This window comes from Astatotilapia calliptera, chromosome 8, assembly GCF_964374335.1.
Source record: "Astatotilapia calliptera chromosome 8, fAstCal68.1, whole genome shotgun sequence".
In the NCBI taxonomy this organism is placed as follows: Eukaryota; Metazoa; Chordata; class Actinopteri; order Cichliformes; family Cichlidae; genus Astatotilapia; species Astatotilapia calliptera.
In genome coordinates, this window is record NC_137429.1 from 18,034,859 (window position 1) to 18,054,512 (window position 19,654).

The 19,654-nt window shown below is 41.1% G+C and overlaps 1 protein-coding gene across 3 annotated transcripts in view; it reads left to right on the forward strand.

The window, feature by feature from the left end:
* The window catches only part of ankfn1b (ankyrin repeat and fibronectin type III domain containing 1b), a 152,505-nt gene that overhangs the window by 78,730 nt on the left and 54,121 nt on the right, over nucleotides 1-19,654 (forward strand). For all 3 annotated transcript variants that reach the window (XM_026178722.2, XM_026178725.2, XM_026178728.2), the window contains one exon: nucleotides 14,888-14,928. In XM_026178722.2, coding sequence (XP_026034507.1) covers nucleotides 14,888-14,928 — 41 coding nt within the window. The remainder of the gene's footprint in view (nucleotides 1-14,887; nucleotides 14,929-19,654) is intronic.

Genomic DNA, 19,654 nt, shown 5'->3' on the forward strand with positions numbered 1-19,654 from the left:
CCATGTTTCCCCGCTCCAATTATACACACAGGCTCAAAGAGACCCCCTTTTCTTTCGCGCTCTCCCATTTGATCATTTTTTCTTTTTTTTTGTTTAACACCACGATCCTGCAAGCAATCATAATGCAGTTTGTCTCTGAAGTGGCAACTGGTGGAGCTAAAGGAGGCAAATATTTAGATTCGAAGCTGTCACGGCTGAGTGCTGTTTACAAGAAATGCTGTCATCTCAGATACTCCGACTTGTGAAATCGTCAAAACTGCTGAACGAGCAAATGTGAAATTGTCGTGCTTTTGGGGATGAGCTTTATTACTCGCTGGGCTAAGGAGAAACAGATTCTAATCAATGCCACTGTAATGCAATTGACTGAAGAGCCAAAACAGCCTAAGCTTGGGTGGCTTTTGGAAAAAACTGGGTATCGAGAGGTTTCGCCTCAACTGTCTTCTTCTGGTGAGAGAATGGTTGTTAATGGTCGCCTCGCTGACTTGCCAGAAAAAAAGGTGCCAAATGACAGCCACTTACTGGCTAATACACCATGCTGTCAAACTTAGCATCCTTCCTGTGAAACCATTCGCCACAAGAAATGTGAAGCATGAAAGGGTCACTGTGCAGAGCGCTGGTCCTTTCCTCTGGACTCGCCGTTTCTGCCTCTACGCGATGGAGTCCGCCGCGGTATATTTAGGCGTACGGTTTGGGACAGGAAGAGGGGGAAGCGCTGAGGTTATTTGATTGCTTCATTATGGTCATATATATGGCCATATATTTATGTATACTTTGTTATGTATGTTATTACATGTACACCAGTGAGTGTTTGTTTGTTTGTCTGCGTATGTTTGTGCATGCACGTCTGTGTGTGTGCGTGTGCGTGCGTGTGTGACTCAGTCAAAAAGGCTCAGTGTTTAGACCACCCTGAGAGCTGGGCTGAGTGACAGCATGGGCCTCAAGACTCTTGCAACACACACACACACTCACAAAGGCGCACACACTCCGGCACATACAGTGCTCAAACACACACGTCAGCGAGCTCATTTTTCAACGTGTTTTCTAGTCTATTAATGGTCTCATGACCAAATACATATCGCGCTCCAAAGCAAACATGCTGTATTAAAATTGAATAAATCACTCTGGGGTCAGGAGGGAACACAAACTTACTGCTGTTAGCACTGTGCCACCTAGCAGCATCGCAGCAGATGCTGCCCGTTAGGCTGTGCCTGCAGTTTATAGTGTAATGCTGGACAGCACATTTCTGAATCGGTGATTATAAAGAAGAAAGCCAGGTTCTTTCCATCTGTGAATTTGAATGATTACATAAATACAACGATGACATGAATGCTAAATGAAAACTAATTGTTAGTTATTTTCAGACCATTTTGACCAAAATTTCCCATTAGTCACCTGCCCTTTCTCTCTCTTTTTTTTTTCTTTTTTTTTGCATATCAGAGATGGAGGCATGAGTCCAAGTACGCACCACAATGAAGTGCCCTTTTTGCTCACAGTGTGTGTTTAGGCCTCCAGTCAAAATCGGGTCCTGCTGTGATGTTGTCATTCATATCAAAGCCTTTTTTATCCTTCTTAACAGCTAATTAGTAGCTGTTGGACCTGGTGTCTGTGGGCCAACCCCCTGCTATGCTGAATACAAACACTACATAGACTGGTGATGTCACAAGGGGGGGTGTAAATTCATTTTACAATGCATCAACATGGATAAAGTACATTTAATTAAATGTACAGTGGGAGAAATTATTATTTAAAACCCTGCCTGTGAATTTCTAAGTTTGCAAACTTAGACTTCTATAATTTTTTTTCAGTAGTTTCATTTTAATGAGCACTTTCTGCCGAGACCACTTTGGTTCAATGGTAAACTTAATACAGGCTGCCTTCTTGAGATTTCAATCCATTACAGTGTAGTGGGTGTCTGAAGGCAGCTGGGACTGTGGTCATCCCGTGTAGTTTTGGGCTGGCCCACCAACTTTCTCATAGTCATCATCATCCCATAAGGAAAGATCTTGGAGGGCCGCTGATGGGCATTTGATATTTCTTCCCTCTCTGAATAATCACACCAACAGTTGTCACTTTCTCACTAAGCTTCTTCCTGATGGTGTTGTAGCTCATTCCAGCCTTGTGCAGGTGGTGGAGGTTGGAATGGAAGAAACTGGTTCTGTGGACAGGTGTACTTTGTACACATTGTTGTGATCAGGAGTATCTGTAATTATTGATTGATTGCAATCAGCCAATCTGCGGGAGGCATAATTCTGGCTGGGTTGCAGAGGATTAAATGTTCATTTCACTCAATGACATGAAAATCAGCTTATTATGTGCTTTTTCTGTCTCTCTGCATTAACATGAAACTACCATAAAAATAAGCAACCGTTCATTTCTTTGAGAGCAAATTCACAGATTCAGCAAGGGGTCCAATAATTATTTCTCCCCTTGTTGGTGAAAGCAGTGAGTTTCTTTTCCTTCTAACAAAATCTAAGAAGTCTTTTTGTCCACTTAAGCAAAGACCACTAAAGAATATGCCTCCTTTGTATTCGCAGTGAGCCTTCAAGTTGGAACACACATATTCAAGAGTATCAGCATGTTTTCATATGTCATGTTTAATGCAGGTGGCACAGTGGTTTGGACTTTTGTCTCACGGCAAAAAGGTTCCACATTGTCAGCTGCTGGCCAGCTGGAGTTCTTCTGTGTGGAGTTTGCATCCTCTGCATAGTCCCTGGATTCTCCAGCTTCCTCCCCCAGTCCAAAGACATGCTTGTTAGATTAACTGATAGTCTCAGATTGGCTGTATGTTTAAACGTGAGTAAGCGTGGCTGTCTGTCTCTATGTGTTAGCCCTGCAATGGTTGACCATTCTGATCAGGGTGTACCCCACCTCTCATGCAGTGATTCATAGTGATAGCCCTCCCCCATAACCATAAACTGGATAGTTAAGAAAATGCTTTCTCCTGATCTTTGCATTGATGATATGAAGTCTTGTGCTCATTATAGAAACTGCCAGCAACCTAAACCGCATTCATTTGTACGCAGTGTAATCTTACCCACAACTTATCCCATACAGCTTTCATCCATTTACTCTATGTTAGCATGCATGCTTTGACAACGCTCAAATGTCATATCAGATGTAACAAACTAAAATCAAACTTGTCAGGCAGAGTTGCAAGTTGTCCAAATTTCTATGAGACTTGTTGCTGTGAGGTGGTGACTTCAGGACACTGTACCCTCGTGATGCCTTATCCTTTGAATTTCTGAAAGGAATGTGGAAAAAGGCTGGAAATGTCGATGAACTTACTGGAATAAGTATAGTCCCTGTATGCCTGAATCATCAACTGTCATGGATCTCTGATAACTACAAATTGTCAAGAGAAAGTTTAGTTAAAAACATTTGATCAGTCAAATCGTCCACGATTGCCGTAAAATTACAGTAGAGGTTAGCCTTCTGCTAAGCAGTGAGTGTTTATATTACATTGACCAGTAAAGCTGTACTTAAACTGTCCTGTAATTTTCATCAGTGCATCAATGCTTTAGATTATTTTTGATTGATGTGTGATTCAGTCTAAGAAAGAACTAAGAAGAGTTCAGCAGAATTTGCAGTTTGCGGTAGCAGAAAAGGAAGGCAGTAGATACGTTGGCTTGCTGGTTGGCCAGCAGACTGAATAAGGACATCAAAGAGGACGACGCCAGCATTCATGATTAAAAGCAGGGGCCACAGTAATGTCTGGATGGGCCATTTAAAACTAATGAGGGAAAATAAATAGAGCCATTGCCATTGGCATGAGTAAGTGGAATGTGCGAAGTGCATGTGTGTGACCATGCAGTGTGTTTTCTGTATATACATACGGATGGATGACAAAGAAAAACTGACTCCACAGTGTTGTGCTTGAGCGAGTTGGGTCCTGCTGTCCCCTTACAACAAAGGGTCAAATTTGTTTGGAGTGATTACTTTTATCCTTTGATGAAGTTTTTCCGTCATAAAGGAAGTGGACTTGTTTGGGATGGCCTTATCACAGTCCATTGGGCACACAGGAGGGTCCCTGAATGGTTTGATAAGTATGGAAATGATGTGAATCATTTGTTCGGGCCTTTGGAGTCACATCTATCATATCTTAGCCAGAAATGAACACAGATAGGAAAAATCGTGACCAGTGTTAGAGCGCACTCTCCATCTCTATCATTGAGGACCACGTAAGAGTATTTTTCTGTTCCGGTGGCTTCGCTAAGACACAGACTGTTGTTTCTTCTTTTCATTTGTCACCCATTTGTGTGAGCACCAAGGTTTGAAGGACAAGTTTGTGGATGTTAAATCACAGATGTGACCAAGCGCTTCACTTTGGGCTAAAGTTTCTGTGGCACGGCTTCCCAACAACTTCAAAGGAATCGCCTAGAATCTGAGACGAAATGCTGACAACTAATGTCGGCCCGACTGATGCGTGTCATTGCCTGTAAGATCTGTTTTTCACCTCAGAGATGATCCGTGCAGATTGTTATCGTCACAATAGTTTAATCAGAATTGACTCACCCCTTATTGCTGCGCCTGCTTTGCTACTGTGTGTGGTACGCTCGGAGCGACGTAGGCAGGAGGCATTTCGTTTTTGTGAATGAGTCATTGTACTTTGGATCATTTGTCCTATCTTCATGTTCCTGTGACGCATCCAACCAGAGCACGCGCACAGAGTGAGGCGTATGACAGTAAGTGGAAGTGAAGCACTGATATGGGCACATCAGGGTAGGGAGAATACGTGGGTCCGACAACAAAGCTGGTTCATCAAAGGTGAAGGCTATTGTTACCAGTGTCTACGTCAGGGGTGACGTCAGTGCTCAACGTGTTGCGGACATTTATTAGTCATCATAATTGGTTATATTTACTTTCAAGAAGCAAAGAAATAACTAGGAACTCCTGCGCTTTGTTCATATTTTTCTTTGATTTGAAAATACTTCATTTTTCTCTGCTGCTTGTGTTTCTTTGACTGCATTTTTCGCTTTCTTCTACAATAATTTATATTTGCCTTTCTTCTCATTTTCTAATTTGCAGTCCTCTTCATCTTTGTCTCCTTTTTTTTCCCCTTGTTGTCATCTTTTCCATGTTCAAAGGCATAGGCACAGGCTCCTAAAACAAGCCATAATTTTCTTTGTTGATAATCCAAGTGCTTGGCTGGGTGATAGTACAAAAAAAGCCAACCCATCTTAACGGATTCCAGGCCGCTTTCACAATGTGACTTCTTTTTTTTTTTTTATTATTACAAGTTGCATTTAGCGTCAGAGTTGAGTTATTTCTCAATGCAATGCTCTTCCAACATCTAATGGACAATTATCTATGGAGGAGAAGTTAATGGGTGTCTCATTTCACAAAGTCCTCAGTTATTTATGTCAATGAGCACCATTGTGTGGAAACGTGGCAGACCCGTGCTAACCGCTCGACTTGTTTAGATTTTCTCTATGGAATCCCACACCCATTGTAAGCCAGCACTAACCACAAGACTAATGTGTGTGTGTGTCTGCATGTCAGTGTTTGAGTGCTTTTCAATGTGCGAGTTGAGCGTGTGCATATGACAGTGTAAAGATCGGTGTAACACAAATGCATGCACATGATGAAAGTGTGTACTGACAGACAAATCTTCATACACGTGCTCACACACACACACATTGGCCACCCCAGTACACACAAACCCATATAAACAGACATCCTGCCTCCCACATACACCACACACACACTCACCACAGACACTTACATAAGCAGAACTGTAGACCTACCACCACATACTCAGACACCCCCCCCCCCCCATCCCCCACCCTCAGCATCTCCCCCCCATACACACACACACAGTACCAACGACCCACTACCAACATCAACACCATAAGGCTCGGGCTTGATGACATCATGGCCTGGATGACAGCACGTCTTCCAGCCCTATTAGTCTGATTGTAGGTGGCTCCGCCGCAATGATTTATGGGTAAATATCCATAGTCTCTGCTGTGTTGATTTATGAGCCATGTTTTGGTCCCTTTGGTCCCCCGACCACAAGATCTGGGAGGGGGAATCCTATACAAATAATGACATTATAAAACTGGAGACAGTGAGGTAAAAGGGGGAGAAGACCCAGCCTGTCACTCGCTCATCACCCGGTATGGCTGACGTGCTCTGATTGGTCAGGGAAATCAGAAATCACAACACACATGTGCAACAACAGCAGTGATTTTGCACCATGTTTCCCCATCTGCACATGCGTACCTTTCCAACTAGCTTTTCATGTCAGTTCTGTCCATTTGTTCTGCTGTTAATACATCTGCCTGTCCGGTGACATCTGTTTCCCTTCCCTTTTTATTTCTGTCATAGAAGTGTCTGAGTTTTTTAAGAGCCCTAATAATTCTGTCTAACAGCACAGTGGAAAATGATTAGCACAAGAAGGAACGCACTCTCTGCATCCTCACCCTTGCATTCGACTGAGTATATTTTTCTTTGTATTTTGTTAACAGACCTGTAAATTATTTGAACTGTTTTGGTTTATGAGACGCTTATTTAAACCTCAAAACACCTGTCGAGTGTTGCAGAACAGAAAGTGTATTTTTGTACCCTTGTCTGGTTATAATGAGACCAAAAATTTTGACCTTTTTTTCTCAGTTTTACCGCACATTGCTTCTTTTTCCTACCTGACAATTTCTATCTAAGCTGTTTCCTTTCGTTTTAAACTCAACCTCTTTTTCACCTTCTTGACCTTTTTTCCCCCCCTAGCCAAACACAATGTGTAGGAGGCTCCCGGCTGCTAATGGACTGGGAGCCTCTAATTGGGTTGCGCCTTGTTGCCATAGCATGCAGAATTTTTATCCTCCGAATCTGCCAACTGATCACGCACAAAAAGCACAGCAGTTACAGCTCTACATGTCCTAAAAGTCACAGCTTGGCTAATTTGAAGGCCAATTATTGGTTGTTGGACACAGCGTTGGAAGTGAAACTGTTTGTGCATTTTTTTTATTCATTTGGCACTGTGAAATGTTCCAAGTGATAAAGCTGCAGTAATGAATGTCTTTCTACTTTCTCTAGACAGATTAGAGTGCTTTTATCACTCCATCAGCAGCAAAATATATCGTACAGCAAATCGAATCAACTTTTAAACACACATTTCAACAAATCCAGCAGAAATACTCCAAATTTAGGTCTGACTAATTACTATTTGTCGTATTTTCTTCAAACTGTCACTGGGAGGCTTGCGGGGGCATGTAGTGTGTCGCCAAGTCAGCTGTCACACTTTCTCCCACAAGGTTGCACAGGAGTGATTTACTAAAGGGCTACCAGGAACCCACTGAGAGCCCTTAAAGGATGTTGCTAAATGTGAGTTTGGAGGCGTAGAAGTATGACAGCGAGAGGTGTGCGCATTTGCATTTGCGTGTATTGTGTGTGTGAGCTATTGTTAGAAAAGCCTCACTTGACTGGCAGGTGTTTGGACAACCTGCTACGGCCCCCTCAGTTTTGCGAGCGGGTTGCTTGCCTCTCCTCTAGTCTCAGAGGCTGAAATTGGCAGGTGGATTTTATTTTTTGGAGTAAAACAAGATGGGGTGGAGGGGGTGGAGGGACACAATGGGAAATGGAAGGATAAAAAAAGAAAGTGTGACAGTATTTCCTGCGTGGCCTTTCAGAACATTGGCAATATGGTTGACTTTTCCAACAGCTATGAGTAATGTCCACTATTCAGCTCGGGTGGCAGAATGCTTACATTGCTCACCTAGACAATGAGGTGGCAGAGATTTGTGTGTGCCCACAGCCACAGGCACTGAAAACACACAGTGAGTCAGAGTACACCATGCACACACGCACATATATGCTCTGTCTCCTACATTTACATTTATATGGCGTTTAATTTCTCTCATGAGCGAGGCAAACAATAAAAAATTATCATGAGCAAATATCACGAACACACGAGCAAGGATTTACTGCCACTTGCACAACCCTCGCACACATGTAGAGATTAGCAGCCAAGCTCACAAGTTTTCTGCTGGGTGAATGCAAAAAGCCATGCAGGGTCTGTAACCAAGTCCACTCTTTTTGAAGGTATACTGTGCTTGCACAAATTGGGGGTGAGAAAACTCACCCCCTTTGTGTTGTCCTGTCATACATGATCTCATATTTGTTATGATAAATTTATCTTAAAGCTAGAATTATTAATGAGAGTGTGCATCTGGAATTAGAAGTGTAAATGTGGGTAAACAAGCTGCTTAAGCAGAAATGTCTTAGAATTTCCCAGAGAATCCTCCAGCTTTTGACAATTATTCATGATCAGTAATCCACAGGTAGCTGCCGCTTAATGCTTCACAAGAAACAACAAAAGAAAAAGTCCCAACTGATATCTAATCTTTAAGACCGAAATGGATATTTGATGATTTAAGAATGCACGCTTGTGGCGTTCCAACAGGTTAATTTGTAGAGTGCCCTCTAGTGGTCAAACTATACATTATCAACATTCATAACATAGTTGAAGGGTGTTTCTCCTGTCCTTTTATTACTCTTTGAATTTTTGTAAAAATAGATAGCTCAGCAAATGGATAAAAGTTGTCTGATAATATGGACAAACTGATACTCTGAATGGATAATTTGGGATATATCCATCAATTTTTCTATCACTCATCCATTCAGGGTTGCATGGGGCCTGGAATTTGCCCCAGATGGGGTGCAGGCTGGGTACAGCCAATTCTGAATCACAAATTAACTTAGCATGGATGTCATTGGACTGTACACGGTCGACAACAAGCCACCAGGTTTAAACCCAGGACTTTGTTGCTATGAGGAAACAGTACTGAGCCACTGAACCATCTTGTCCTCAAGTCCCCATCTTCCAAAATTATTTTAAATTTTTGTAGCTAAAGTTATAAATCAATGCTGTATGACCATTCTGGCATTGAAAGCAACCATTCATTGTTTTCAGTCTAATAACTGTCTAAAGTCAGACTGATGTGGAGGCAGAGGTTTATCCCATCCAACACTCACCAAGCAAAAAATCTTGTGAGTCTGGTTGGTGCTTTACAGATTCATCCAGCCTATTTTGCAAATAGTGGCGAATAACACTTGCATGCACCTTTACGTACACACAAAAACTTAACCAAAACAGCTAAGGACAAGGTAGATTTTATTACTGTACTGACTTATAGTAACATCAACCAGAGATAAGTCTTAAGCATGGTGGGGGCGTTTGCTATAGTATTTTGTTTAGACATGCAGGTTTCCATGTCTCTAAAGCCATTTCCATGCAAGATCTTTGGACAATGTCGAGTTTAAGACATAGCAGGAAATGGTTTACTTCCATGTGATTGGTCCAAGGGACCTGCCCGGAGGAGCACAGAACACATGATGCCCGCTTGCTCACTGTGACTCCATTGGGTTATTATCTTCGCCATTCTCGCATCAGTGCAAATTAGTGCCATGGGCAATCACTTTGTATTTTGTACCAGAGAGCTGGTAAAGATTCCATCAGACGTCTGTTCTCACATTCACCCACATCCGGTGGGTAATTTCTGAAAGTTCAGGCCTGTAATGCATGTTTAAAGATGGCTAAATAGTCTTGAACAATTCCTTTGAACTCTGGGTCAAGAAGTCACCACTGTGTGTCCTGCAGACGTCATACATGATGCATTGCCAGACACATTTCCCCCCAAAATCTGAAGAAAAAAACAAAAATCCAATCTAACAACAGAAGAACGTCATCATTATTTAAGGAATACTATATATGTTCTTTTAGAGAATAACCTACATCTGTAATAGAGACCAAACAAATAACTTAATATTTAAGTTATACGTGCTTTTCTGTAGTCCTGCTGGTTACGGTGAGTGACTTACAATTGATTCTTTAGAATAAAAGCCAAAGGACTCATTTTAAATCAATAATGATAATGTAACAGTGATGACACACAGTAAATGAGGCTTTCCAGTTAGTGGGGTTCGGTGAGTTACTAGAGTATCATCCCTGCAGGGAATGCCTTGAGAGTATTACAAGCCAGTAAGTTCAGTGTGAGTCAGTGGCATGTGGGAAACACCAGTTCTTAGTTTAAGCAATAAAGGAAGCTATGATTCTCAACCCTGACTCAGAAACATTATTTGTCAGAAACATGATTAAATATATTTTTAATCATGTGTAGTGGTGACAAACTACGATCGATAGATAGATAGATAGATAGATAGATAGATAGATAGATAGATAGATAGATAGATTAAAAGACAGGTCCTGATTTTTGTTAACAAGGCAGAACAGTAGCACCACGCTGTGATAGAGATAGGCTAGATAACATATTGCAAACAGAAAAACAATTGATTTAAATAGTTTATCAGCTTTAGAAACCTGTGTACTTCAAAAGCAAGATTTAGGTTGGGTTGGGGTAAAGTACTCAGACAGATAACAAACTAATTGCTGTTGACCTGAGCTCTCAGTTGTCCTTTCAAACATAATGCAGTGCTATATGAAAAGAACAATGTCTTAATAAAACAGAAAAAAAGGGTGAGGAAATGTGCACACAGGAATTCTCTAAAATCCGTTGTCCATGTAGAGTATTTACAGCAAATCCTCTGAGTGCGCTGCTGCTCCAGGTTGCACTCAGTGGCCGCTAAAAGAAAACAAGGAAGTGCACCTGCTATGTGAGATCTCCTCTCCTTGTGCATATCTCTCAACTACCTCCCGTCCTGCAAATCGTCCATCCTTCTCTTTAGGCTACGCTGTGTCATGAGCATTTACCCCCCCAACCACCACCACCTATTCTCTCACTCCCCCCCCCCTCCCTTCCATCCTCCCCTTCACACTGTGTGCCGAATTGGAGAAGCTTATCGCCTAGCAACTACAATTAAAGTACAACAAGTCAGTGGTGGTAGCAGCCACCACTGGAGCAAGCTTCGCAAACCTTACGTGTGACCAAAAGCTTCAGACAGCAAGACAGGAAAACAGAGAGAGTTGAACACCGAGGGGGAGAAACAGAGCTAAAGAGTTGAAGTTGAACAGGTGAACAGCAATCGGAGTCGGCGCAGTGAGAACCTCGGGTTTTGTAAAAGAAGTGAGAAGCAACACAGGGAGAGAGTGGGAATAGCGTTCTCCGACTGGGTTTACTGGGTTGGACTCAGCAGGTATGTCAGTGTCTCTGTGTGTGTTTGCAAATAGTGCATACAGATTTTGCAAATATAGTTTGCCAGCTGCCTGTGCATTTTTACTTTATGTGTAGTTCATGTTTCACTCTTTTTTTGTTTTGCTAATGAGGAAATATTTAGAGATAAACATGTCTGTGCTTTTAAAACATTTAGAATATGGTGTGAATGTGATTTACCAGCAGAAACCAGGGGGTGCTGGGTACTGTAAAGGTATGTGCTCACACACCTTCCTATTCAAACACGCTGCTGAGATATTGATTATTTTTTTTTAACTGGTTGCTTGTTTTGTATTTATTGCTATCAGACTCCTGACCGCTCCGTGTGGTCTCTTTCATATCAGTAATTACAGCACCTTTATGCACAGCTGACAGGAAAAGCCAGATGAATTTTTTCCATACATTCCAGAAATAGTCAGCAGTTGTCAGGTGCGATGCACGCTGCTCATGTTGATGTAGGCTGAAGGTTTGGTAAAGGAGTGGTGATTATAACTCATCCTGTATTTTACCTCAGCTGACTGCTGGTGATGCTTTCTGTGGCTACAGGGAGAAAGAGGTGAGCAGGTGCAGACTGAGCGACTGATTGTTTGACTGATTTTATTTGTTCGGTTTTTTTTCTTATGCTAGATTTCAGGTACTGAAAGTAAAACTAATGAGCAGCCAAGATAAAACAATAAAAGTGTAATAGGGACAGATGCTGTAATGGCTCAAATACGAGGGATGATCCTTCTTCTCTTACTTTCGGTGTGCTTGAAAATTGATTTGAAGATTTAAAAGAGGCAATCTAATGTTAAAAATAGGAATATGAGTGCAAAATACTAATATTGTGTAATGCTGTAGTGATATTCGTGTGCAGACAATTTAGCTGCGAGTCATTAATGTTCTAAGGTTCTAAAATAGCCCTCCGTCACCCCCTGCAGAGCTGTCTTTCAAATGATGCACACCCACCTGCCCTCATCCCTCTTGGGAGAGTGGTACTACCTGAAGGCACTGTGGGCGAGCTGGCAGGTGAAAGGTTAATCACTCTGTGTGGTGTATCCTGTCCCCTCCATCAGGATGAAACTTGTATGCAAACATGTATGCACAGAGAGGCTGGTCAAAATGTCATAGCAGTGAGCACATAAAAGCACACACACTCATATCCACACACTCTGAGCGCCAGAGTAGAAAAGTCACTGGCTGGTCAAAATGTCAGCTCACACTGCTTACATGAAAGCACACACTCACACACTCACTCACACACACACACACACACACACACACACACACACACACACACACACACACACACACACACACACACACACACACACACACACTCCAAAAAAGAAAGAGAAAAACACTTCTGTGATGTTCAGGTTGAGATTAAAAGGAAGGGGATGCTTTTTTCAAACGTTTGCATCTTTTTGAGCTTCAAAAAGCAAACTGATTGTTTGTGTTGTTTGCATTTAAGACAGTTCAGATAAAATGTAAAATGACCATTATTTTTCGGCACAGCCTCTGAAAGCTCCTAGCTTTCTTTTAATGTCTTTAAGTAGTCTTCAGGAATAGTTCTCCAGGCTTCTTGAAGGCTCTTCTTTGGATGTTTTTGCCTTTTGTTCTGTTCTGTGTGAAGATGATCTCACACTGCTTCAATAATGTGGAGGTCCGGGCTCTGGGGAGGCTAATCCATGACTGATGGTGTTTGTGTTGCATTAGGAGTGTGTCTGAAACCACTGTAATGCTGAAAAATGAAGCCGCTGCCAATCAGACACTCCAGATTGTATTGCAGGGTGGATTGCTGATTCAAACCAAAAATATGATTTGGATTCATCACTTCATAAGACCTGAGTTTCAGAGGAGTTTTTGTTTGGAATATGTGAGCCTTTTCTCCCTCTATCCTGTCCTTAAGAATGTCTTCTTAACAGCCATCTTTACTATTTCTGATGAGGCTTTGACTAATAGTAGATTGCTCAACTGAAGGGCCAGATGTCTTAGGTTTCTGTGTGCATTTTATTCCCTATTTAATAATAACATGACTTTCAGATACTGTTTATCTGCTGTAGATGTCAGACTGTTACTGAGTTTATGTAGATTCGACTAAAGATGTGTCAAATGTGTAGACGCAACACTTATTTGTCCATTTGATTTGGTGCTTTTTTATGCCCAGGTGATTCATAAGTCAGTGTTGAGTGGATTAACAAACAATAAGTCCTGAGAAAATGGTCAGGTACAAAGACCAGACTGAAAATGAGTGAAAAAACAGCCAAATTTCAAAGTAAATCTTTGGTAAAACTTCAAAAAGCCTGGAGAACTGTTGCTCAAGACCACCTTAAAAAATTGCAAGAAAGTCTGGCTCTTTAAAAGCAAAACATAAAGAACTGACAAGTGTCTCAAGATGCACAGTAAAATGTTCTTCCTATAGGTGAACTTACACACTTACAGTCTTTTGGTATTCTTGAAAATGTTAGAGTGAGCCTTGTACCCATTGTTATGTTTAATATTGTAGTGTATTAACCTGCTAGCATTAGCTTTAAGTGGATCTTGGATATTAGAGCAATTTTAAAGCTCATGGTCTTGTAATCCATTGAGCATCGGAGGGTTTTTTTTTTAATTCCCAGAAGACAGAAACATTTCCTTGTAGTCCCCTGTGATTATACCACAGAGAATAGATGGGTCAAATTGAAATGCAGTGGGTTTAAGTGTGTTGACTGACAGTATTTGTTTGGTCGGCTCCCTCAGGGCGTTCAGATTCCCCACTTTTTTCTCCACAGTGCTTTTAACATTTAAGAGTCCAGATTAGTATCTTTCCCAAAGGTAAATATGCAAAATAGCAACAAAATTTCACTCCAAAATTGTCTACAGCTTAAGGCCAGTTGTTTGTGTTTGTGTGCCGGTATTTCTGTGTATGCGCTGTCTCAGCATGCATCTCCTTTGAGCGCAATACACCTCAGAAGGATGCAGACAGCAGGGTTTATAGACGTCCGCTATAGATGTGTTTTGTGTCATTGTGTGTGGCTTTGCCAGAGGGATGCATTCAAACATCCCCCGTTGAGGCAAGCCGGCGGGGTGTATTCGTTTTGCCGTTCGAGTTTCTAAACTCGATTGACTTCATCATTGGGAAAATGGCTTTTAAACTCGCTCCCTCTACGTTTATTCTCCCTCGCTTCCTTTAAAACGACCGTGCGCGCCACCTTGCATGAAGACGCCACGGTTTGATGAATGCGTGCAAATAAAGCAAATCCATGGGATAAGTGTTTGTAATTTTATCCAGAGAGCTTATTGTTTTTCATTGGAGGCCAGGTCGTTACTGACGTAATTGGCACTTACTGGATGTTGATGATCATTTGATTGGTGTTGCCTAGAAGGTAGTTGGATCACTTCAAGTCTAATAATCGAAACTCAGTTAAGAGAACAGAAAAGATAGCTCAACGTGTGACTTGATTGGGAATAACTAACCAACTGATGCTTTGGTTGATTTTCATGCTTTTTTTAACTAATAATATTAATTAATTAATTATTAATTTCTACTGTATTATTACTGCTATTACCAGAAAGTCTCCGCTGTTGAGCAGGTGGTTGCCAACTGTGTACAGAGCCTTTTTGATGTAACCCTTTATGCCTCCAGTGCAGACAAACCTCCACTAATGTAACAAATCAGTCTTCATGAAGTTTATTAGGTTTAGAACCTCTGAACCATCCCATTGTTTCACAGCATGTACAGGAGACTTCTCTTTGAATCCTTAAAGACGGGAAATCCTTGAAAGCATTTCTGATCTCTCTTTTTCTTTAATTATTTCCAGAGTCTGGGCTCAGCTGACCGAAAGGAGAATCAGAATAAGAAGTAAGTCCCTTCATTTACTTCACCTTTACCTGTCTGCACACCATTCCCTCGCATCCTTGTGTTACAGATTTCACTTCCTAGATTTAGTTCTTGAAATCAGCACTACTGGTTTGGACACGTCTAACCACGAACGCACATTCTGCCGTATGCTGCCGTAAAAATAGAACTTGGTACAATGTGTTACATAACTGACTCTGTCTTAATTCCCAAGTGTGGTAAGAACAACATTAGACAGCTGAGTTTTTACTCGTTTAAGGTAATCAGCGTTACTAGACAGTTTCATCAGATTCATTAAGGTGCCAGTAAACCCCTTCATGTCTGTGCGTGACCAGTAATCCATTCCACAACAATATTAATTCTCAGTCACTCCAGTTTTTCAGTGTTGTACTCTTTGGATTTTCCAGAATTTAGAGAGGGACAAAAAAATTGCTAAATAAATGTAATTTACAAGAAGGAGAACATCAGACTACATAAACTGTAGAGCTTCACGTCACCCATTTTCAGTAAGTAAACACAGGGAGCGTTATCAGCCACAGGTTCTGCACATATTAGCATGCATCGAATGCAATCACTACTATGTATCTTTGCATTTGCCAGTGCATATACCTTCACATAGAAACACATGTGTTTATGCACTTCTGAAGTTACATATGAAACACATAAATATCAGTCAGTATTTGATAAAGAAGTCTACTCAAATATATCTTCTACATTTTTTAGGCTATTTTTTCCATAAATGATACTTTTGTATCATATTTTCCACTTCAGTAGATTTTGAGGTGTGATTTAATTCAGCGGTCCCCAACCTTTTTTGCGCCACGGACCGGTTTAAGCTCGACAATATTTTCACGGACCGGCCTTTAAGGTGTCGCGGATAAATACAACAAAATAAAACTAGTACCGGTACCGAAAAAAAAGAAGATTTATTCATAACGCAAGTGAAAAGACCCAGGAAAACTGAGTTAACGATAAAAACGATAAAAACGATAACAAAATAACGCTGAAAACCGATAAAAACCCTGAAAATCATACATTTCACACCTGAGCCTCAACTCTCGCGGCCCGGTACCAAACGACTCACAGACTGGTACCAGTCCGAGGCCCAGGGGTTGGGGACCGCTGATTTAATTCATTATAGATTTTATGCATACTGTTTGTCATATCTGGTGTTTGTTACATGCCGGTTGTGCCGGCGCTGTGAGCACTCAGTGTGCCGGAGTTGGAGGCATCTGTTGCCAGGAGACAAGCAGCTGTATTCAAGAGACGCATCAGCATGGCCATCGCTGGATGTCAAGTGACAGAAGTCTGGCCTAGGCTAAGGGAAAGAGAGCTGCTTGATTTCTACTCTACCGCACACTGATTTGTGACAAACAAGCGAATAAGCGGAAGTGATGATAGAGCAGAGTACACGGGGAACATCATGGGCACAGACATCAACATCATGAAATACATGTTTCTGTGCTAAATCTGATCATTAACCTGAGGCACAAACGATAACAGACGTTCATTCTGTCTCAAAAAAAATGTAAGTATGTGACAGACATTGTCTGTGTTGCTGAGTATGTGCTCTTTAATGTTAAACCTGCATTATGTTTTCCTCCTCCGTATTAACGATCATTTCCTTTGTTTTCTGCCTTTTCTTTTCTGCTTCCCATTGTGAATGTGAACATTAGTGTACAAAGGCGCTACCATTAAGCTACAGTCAGGCTTGAAATATCTTAAAACCTCTTTTTCTATAGTTAATTAAACACCATAAAGGACCACATGACCAGTCATCTCATGTAGATCTTTTGCTAATGTTCTTTCGATCTGCTGTGCTTGTGAAGGGAAGCTTATTGATGTTGCATCACTCAAAACTTCTTTTTATGTGCTTTAGCTGGTAATCGCTGCATCATTTACAAGTGATTGAGAACCCTTCTGCAAAGCTTAATACCAGATGTACCAAAATGTCTCACATTACATTCATTTTTATATCTGCTTTCCACAAACTCTGAGGCATGGAGGTTTCTGCCCAAAGCAGAAAAAAATAAAAGTGGTAAAAGTATATTTAATGGCCAATTAGCTGTTATTGCTTTGGTTATTTGCCTTTTTAGTTTTTGGCATTGAAATTGCCAACCATATTAATTGGTTTAGGTCTTATCTGGACATACGCAGGTATGAGTTTTGGTGTTTTGTTTTCATATAATTGGCATTTTAGGTCCCTGAAAACAGAGCTTTTGACAGACCCCTAGATCTGCTACTGCATGGAAAGCAAAACAAATATTTCATCTTGTGGTGTTAGACTTGTGCACCTTATTTGGTATCTGATTTTGCACTATGTTGTTGTTTGTAGGCTTCTTATTGTCCAATAAGCTTTGTGAAAGCTTGTACTATAAATAGTTTTCAAAAATTTGGTTTTATGTAGCTTGTCTATGCTCCCCGTACTGTACACAGACGGCAGGGTGGAATAATAAGGGATCTGAGTTGTGGCATCATAGAGGCTGGGAGACACTTCTGTCCCTTCATGGTGAGAAGAATTTAGAGAGAATTTGATTAGATTAATTCTTCATGGGAGCACGTCATGCAATTGTTCTCATATGTAGGTGATGTAGGAATAACTTATGATGAGAAGAAAAAAATACATACATATATATATATATATATATATATATATATATATATATATATATATATATATATATGTGTGTGTGTGTATATGTACATATATATATATATATATGTGTGTATATGTACATATATATATACACTTCAGAGTGAAACACTTAACAGGTCATGATTTCAATGATCTCACGATCCACCGCAGTGTGCCCTACATGCTGTAAAGACCTCGGCCGTCACGTCTTTCCATTCCCCCTTTTAGCATTAGTTGGAAAAAAGAAAAGCAAAAAACATAACGAGCAAACTCAGAGTCCACAGATATGGAGTGAATATCCACCGCACAACTCAATCTCATCTCCCAAAGCAATCCAAAGCAAATTCTAGCAGAAACACAATAAGGCATGAGGGTTCCCGCTGACTGACCGACGTGAAACACATTCCTTCATTTTTCCAGGGTTTTTTTTCTTTTCGCCTCATTCTTTTTTCTTTTTTTCAGGTTTCTGAAATCCCCAAGTAAATACATACTGAGGATTATTTACAATAGTGGTAATGGTGGTAAGAGTGGGAGCTAACTCAGCGGGCTGGAGGAGACTGCTGCTGGCTGACTGTCTGAGCTCGGGACTATTTGTACAGTTGATCCAGTGCGAATATGTGCGCGCACATGTTTTGCCTGCGTGTTTGTACCTACAGTATTTATCCAGTGTTGTTTCATTACATGAAAAGGGCACGCTGTTAGCAGAATTTACACTACTGCGTGTTTGCGTGTTGTATTTGATGTGGTTTGGCTGCAGTGAGGTTGGGTTGTTTGAGAACTTCCCAACAACAGGCTGCCAGGCCAAGGAATGGAGCGGGGAGAGACAGCCATTGTTGTTGGTAAAGCATCGAGGCTGTAATTGTGTATTTGCATGTAGGTGAGTGTGCAAAGTAAAGAAAGAGAAAGATAATGCGAAGGGAGAGTCGTTAAGGGAGAGCATGATTTAGAGTACTTGAACATTGCTGTTCTACGGAGCAGAGCCTTTTCCATTCTAACTTTCAATACAAAAGCACGAACTCACATAAAAACACTCCATCCCTGCAACCACACCAGCTAAGGGAGTTCTTAGGGAAAATTTCTTTCTGTCATGTTGCACAACAAGGCCTTTACCAAACCTCTCCAACCAGTATTGAAACCACACATCAAAATTTGATCAGCTTTCCCAAAAACATCTCAACACTTTGGATTCTCATAGTTTGCTGGCTTACAACTGCAACCATCATTTCAGGATTAAGCTTTTTCTTCTTCTTCTTCTTCTTTGCTACAAATAGGCCAATGCAGCGTTTTAACTCTGATCACAAATACAAGGTCACTCAAAGACCATCAAGTTTTTTTTTTCCTCTCAACAGGCGACTTCTGGATTAATTAAGAAACCAAACCGAACTGCATTTCTTACGTTTCTGTTTTCCTATTATGGAAGAATTTCCCTTTGTTGACCTATGACTGAAGGAAAGTAGGATGAAATCCATTCTCCATCTCACCTCTTCCCAGAATGGAAACCATGGTGACCATGATGAAAGCCCCTGTTTTCAGGAATCCCTCATAATTTAGCTGCTGACAAGAAGTAATGTTTTTAGACCAGTTAAGTATTTAGAAGACATTAAAAACCTCCTCAATGACAGTAATTTGAGTTCCCATGAGTGCATGGGTATGCAAAAGACTGCAGGACTTGCATAATTATCCTCAAATTGTGACAGTTTCTTAAAATGGCACTCTAGTTTGTGATCTACGTGTAGAGTACTGTGCAAATGTCTTGAACTACCCCACCCTCCATGTTTTTACATTTTGCATTCAAGAAAGCAGACTTTTAAGTATATTTTTAAGTGGCCTTGAGCAACAGTTCTCCAGGCTTCCTGAAGCTCTGTCAGAGTTTTTCTTTGGACATTGGCTGCTTTTTCACTCATTGTCACTCATTTTCTGTCATGATTTATGTCGTTCGAGGACCCAGAGAGGCAGAGCTCCAACAACAAAAGGCAAGTCGTTTATTTAGGCTGTAGCAAGGTCCAGTAAACTAAATAGCAGAACTCCACAGCAAGTCCAAAAGCAAGGCAACAGCATCCGCATGAGATCACAGAGGGGAAACACACGGGGTAA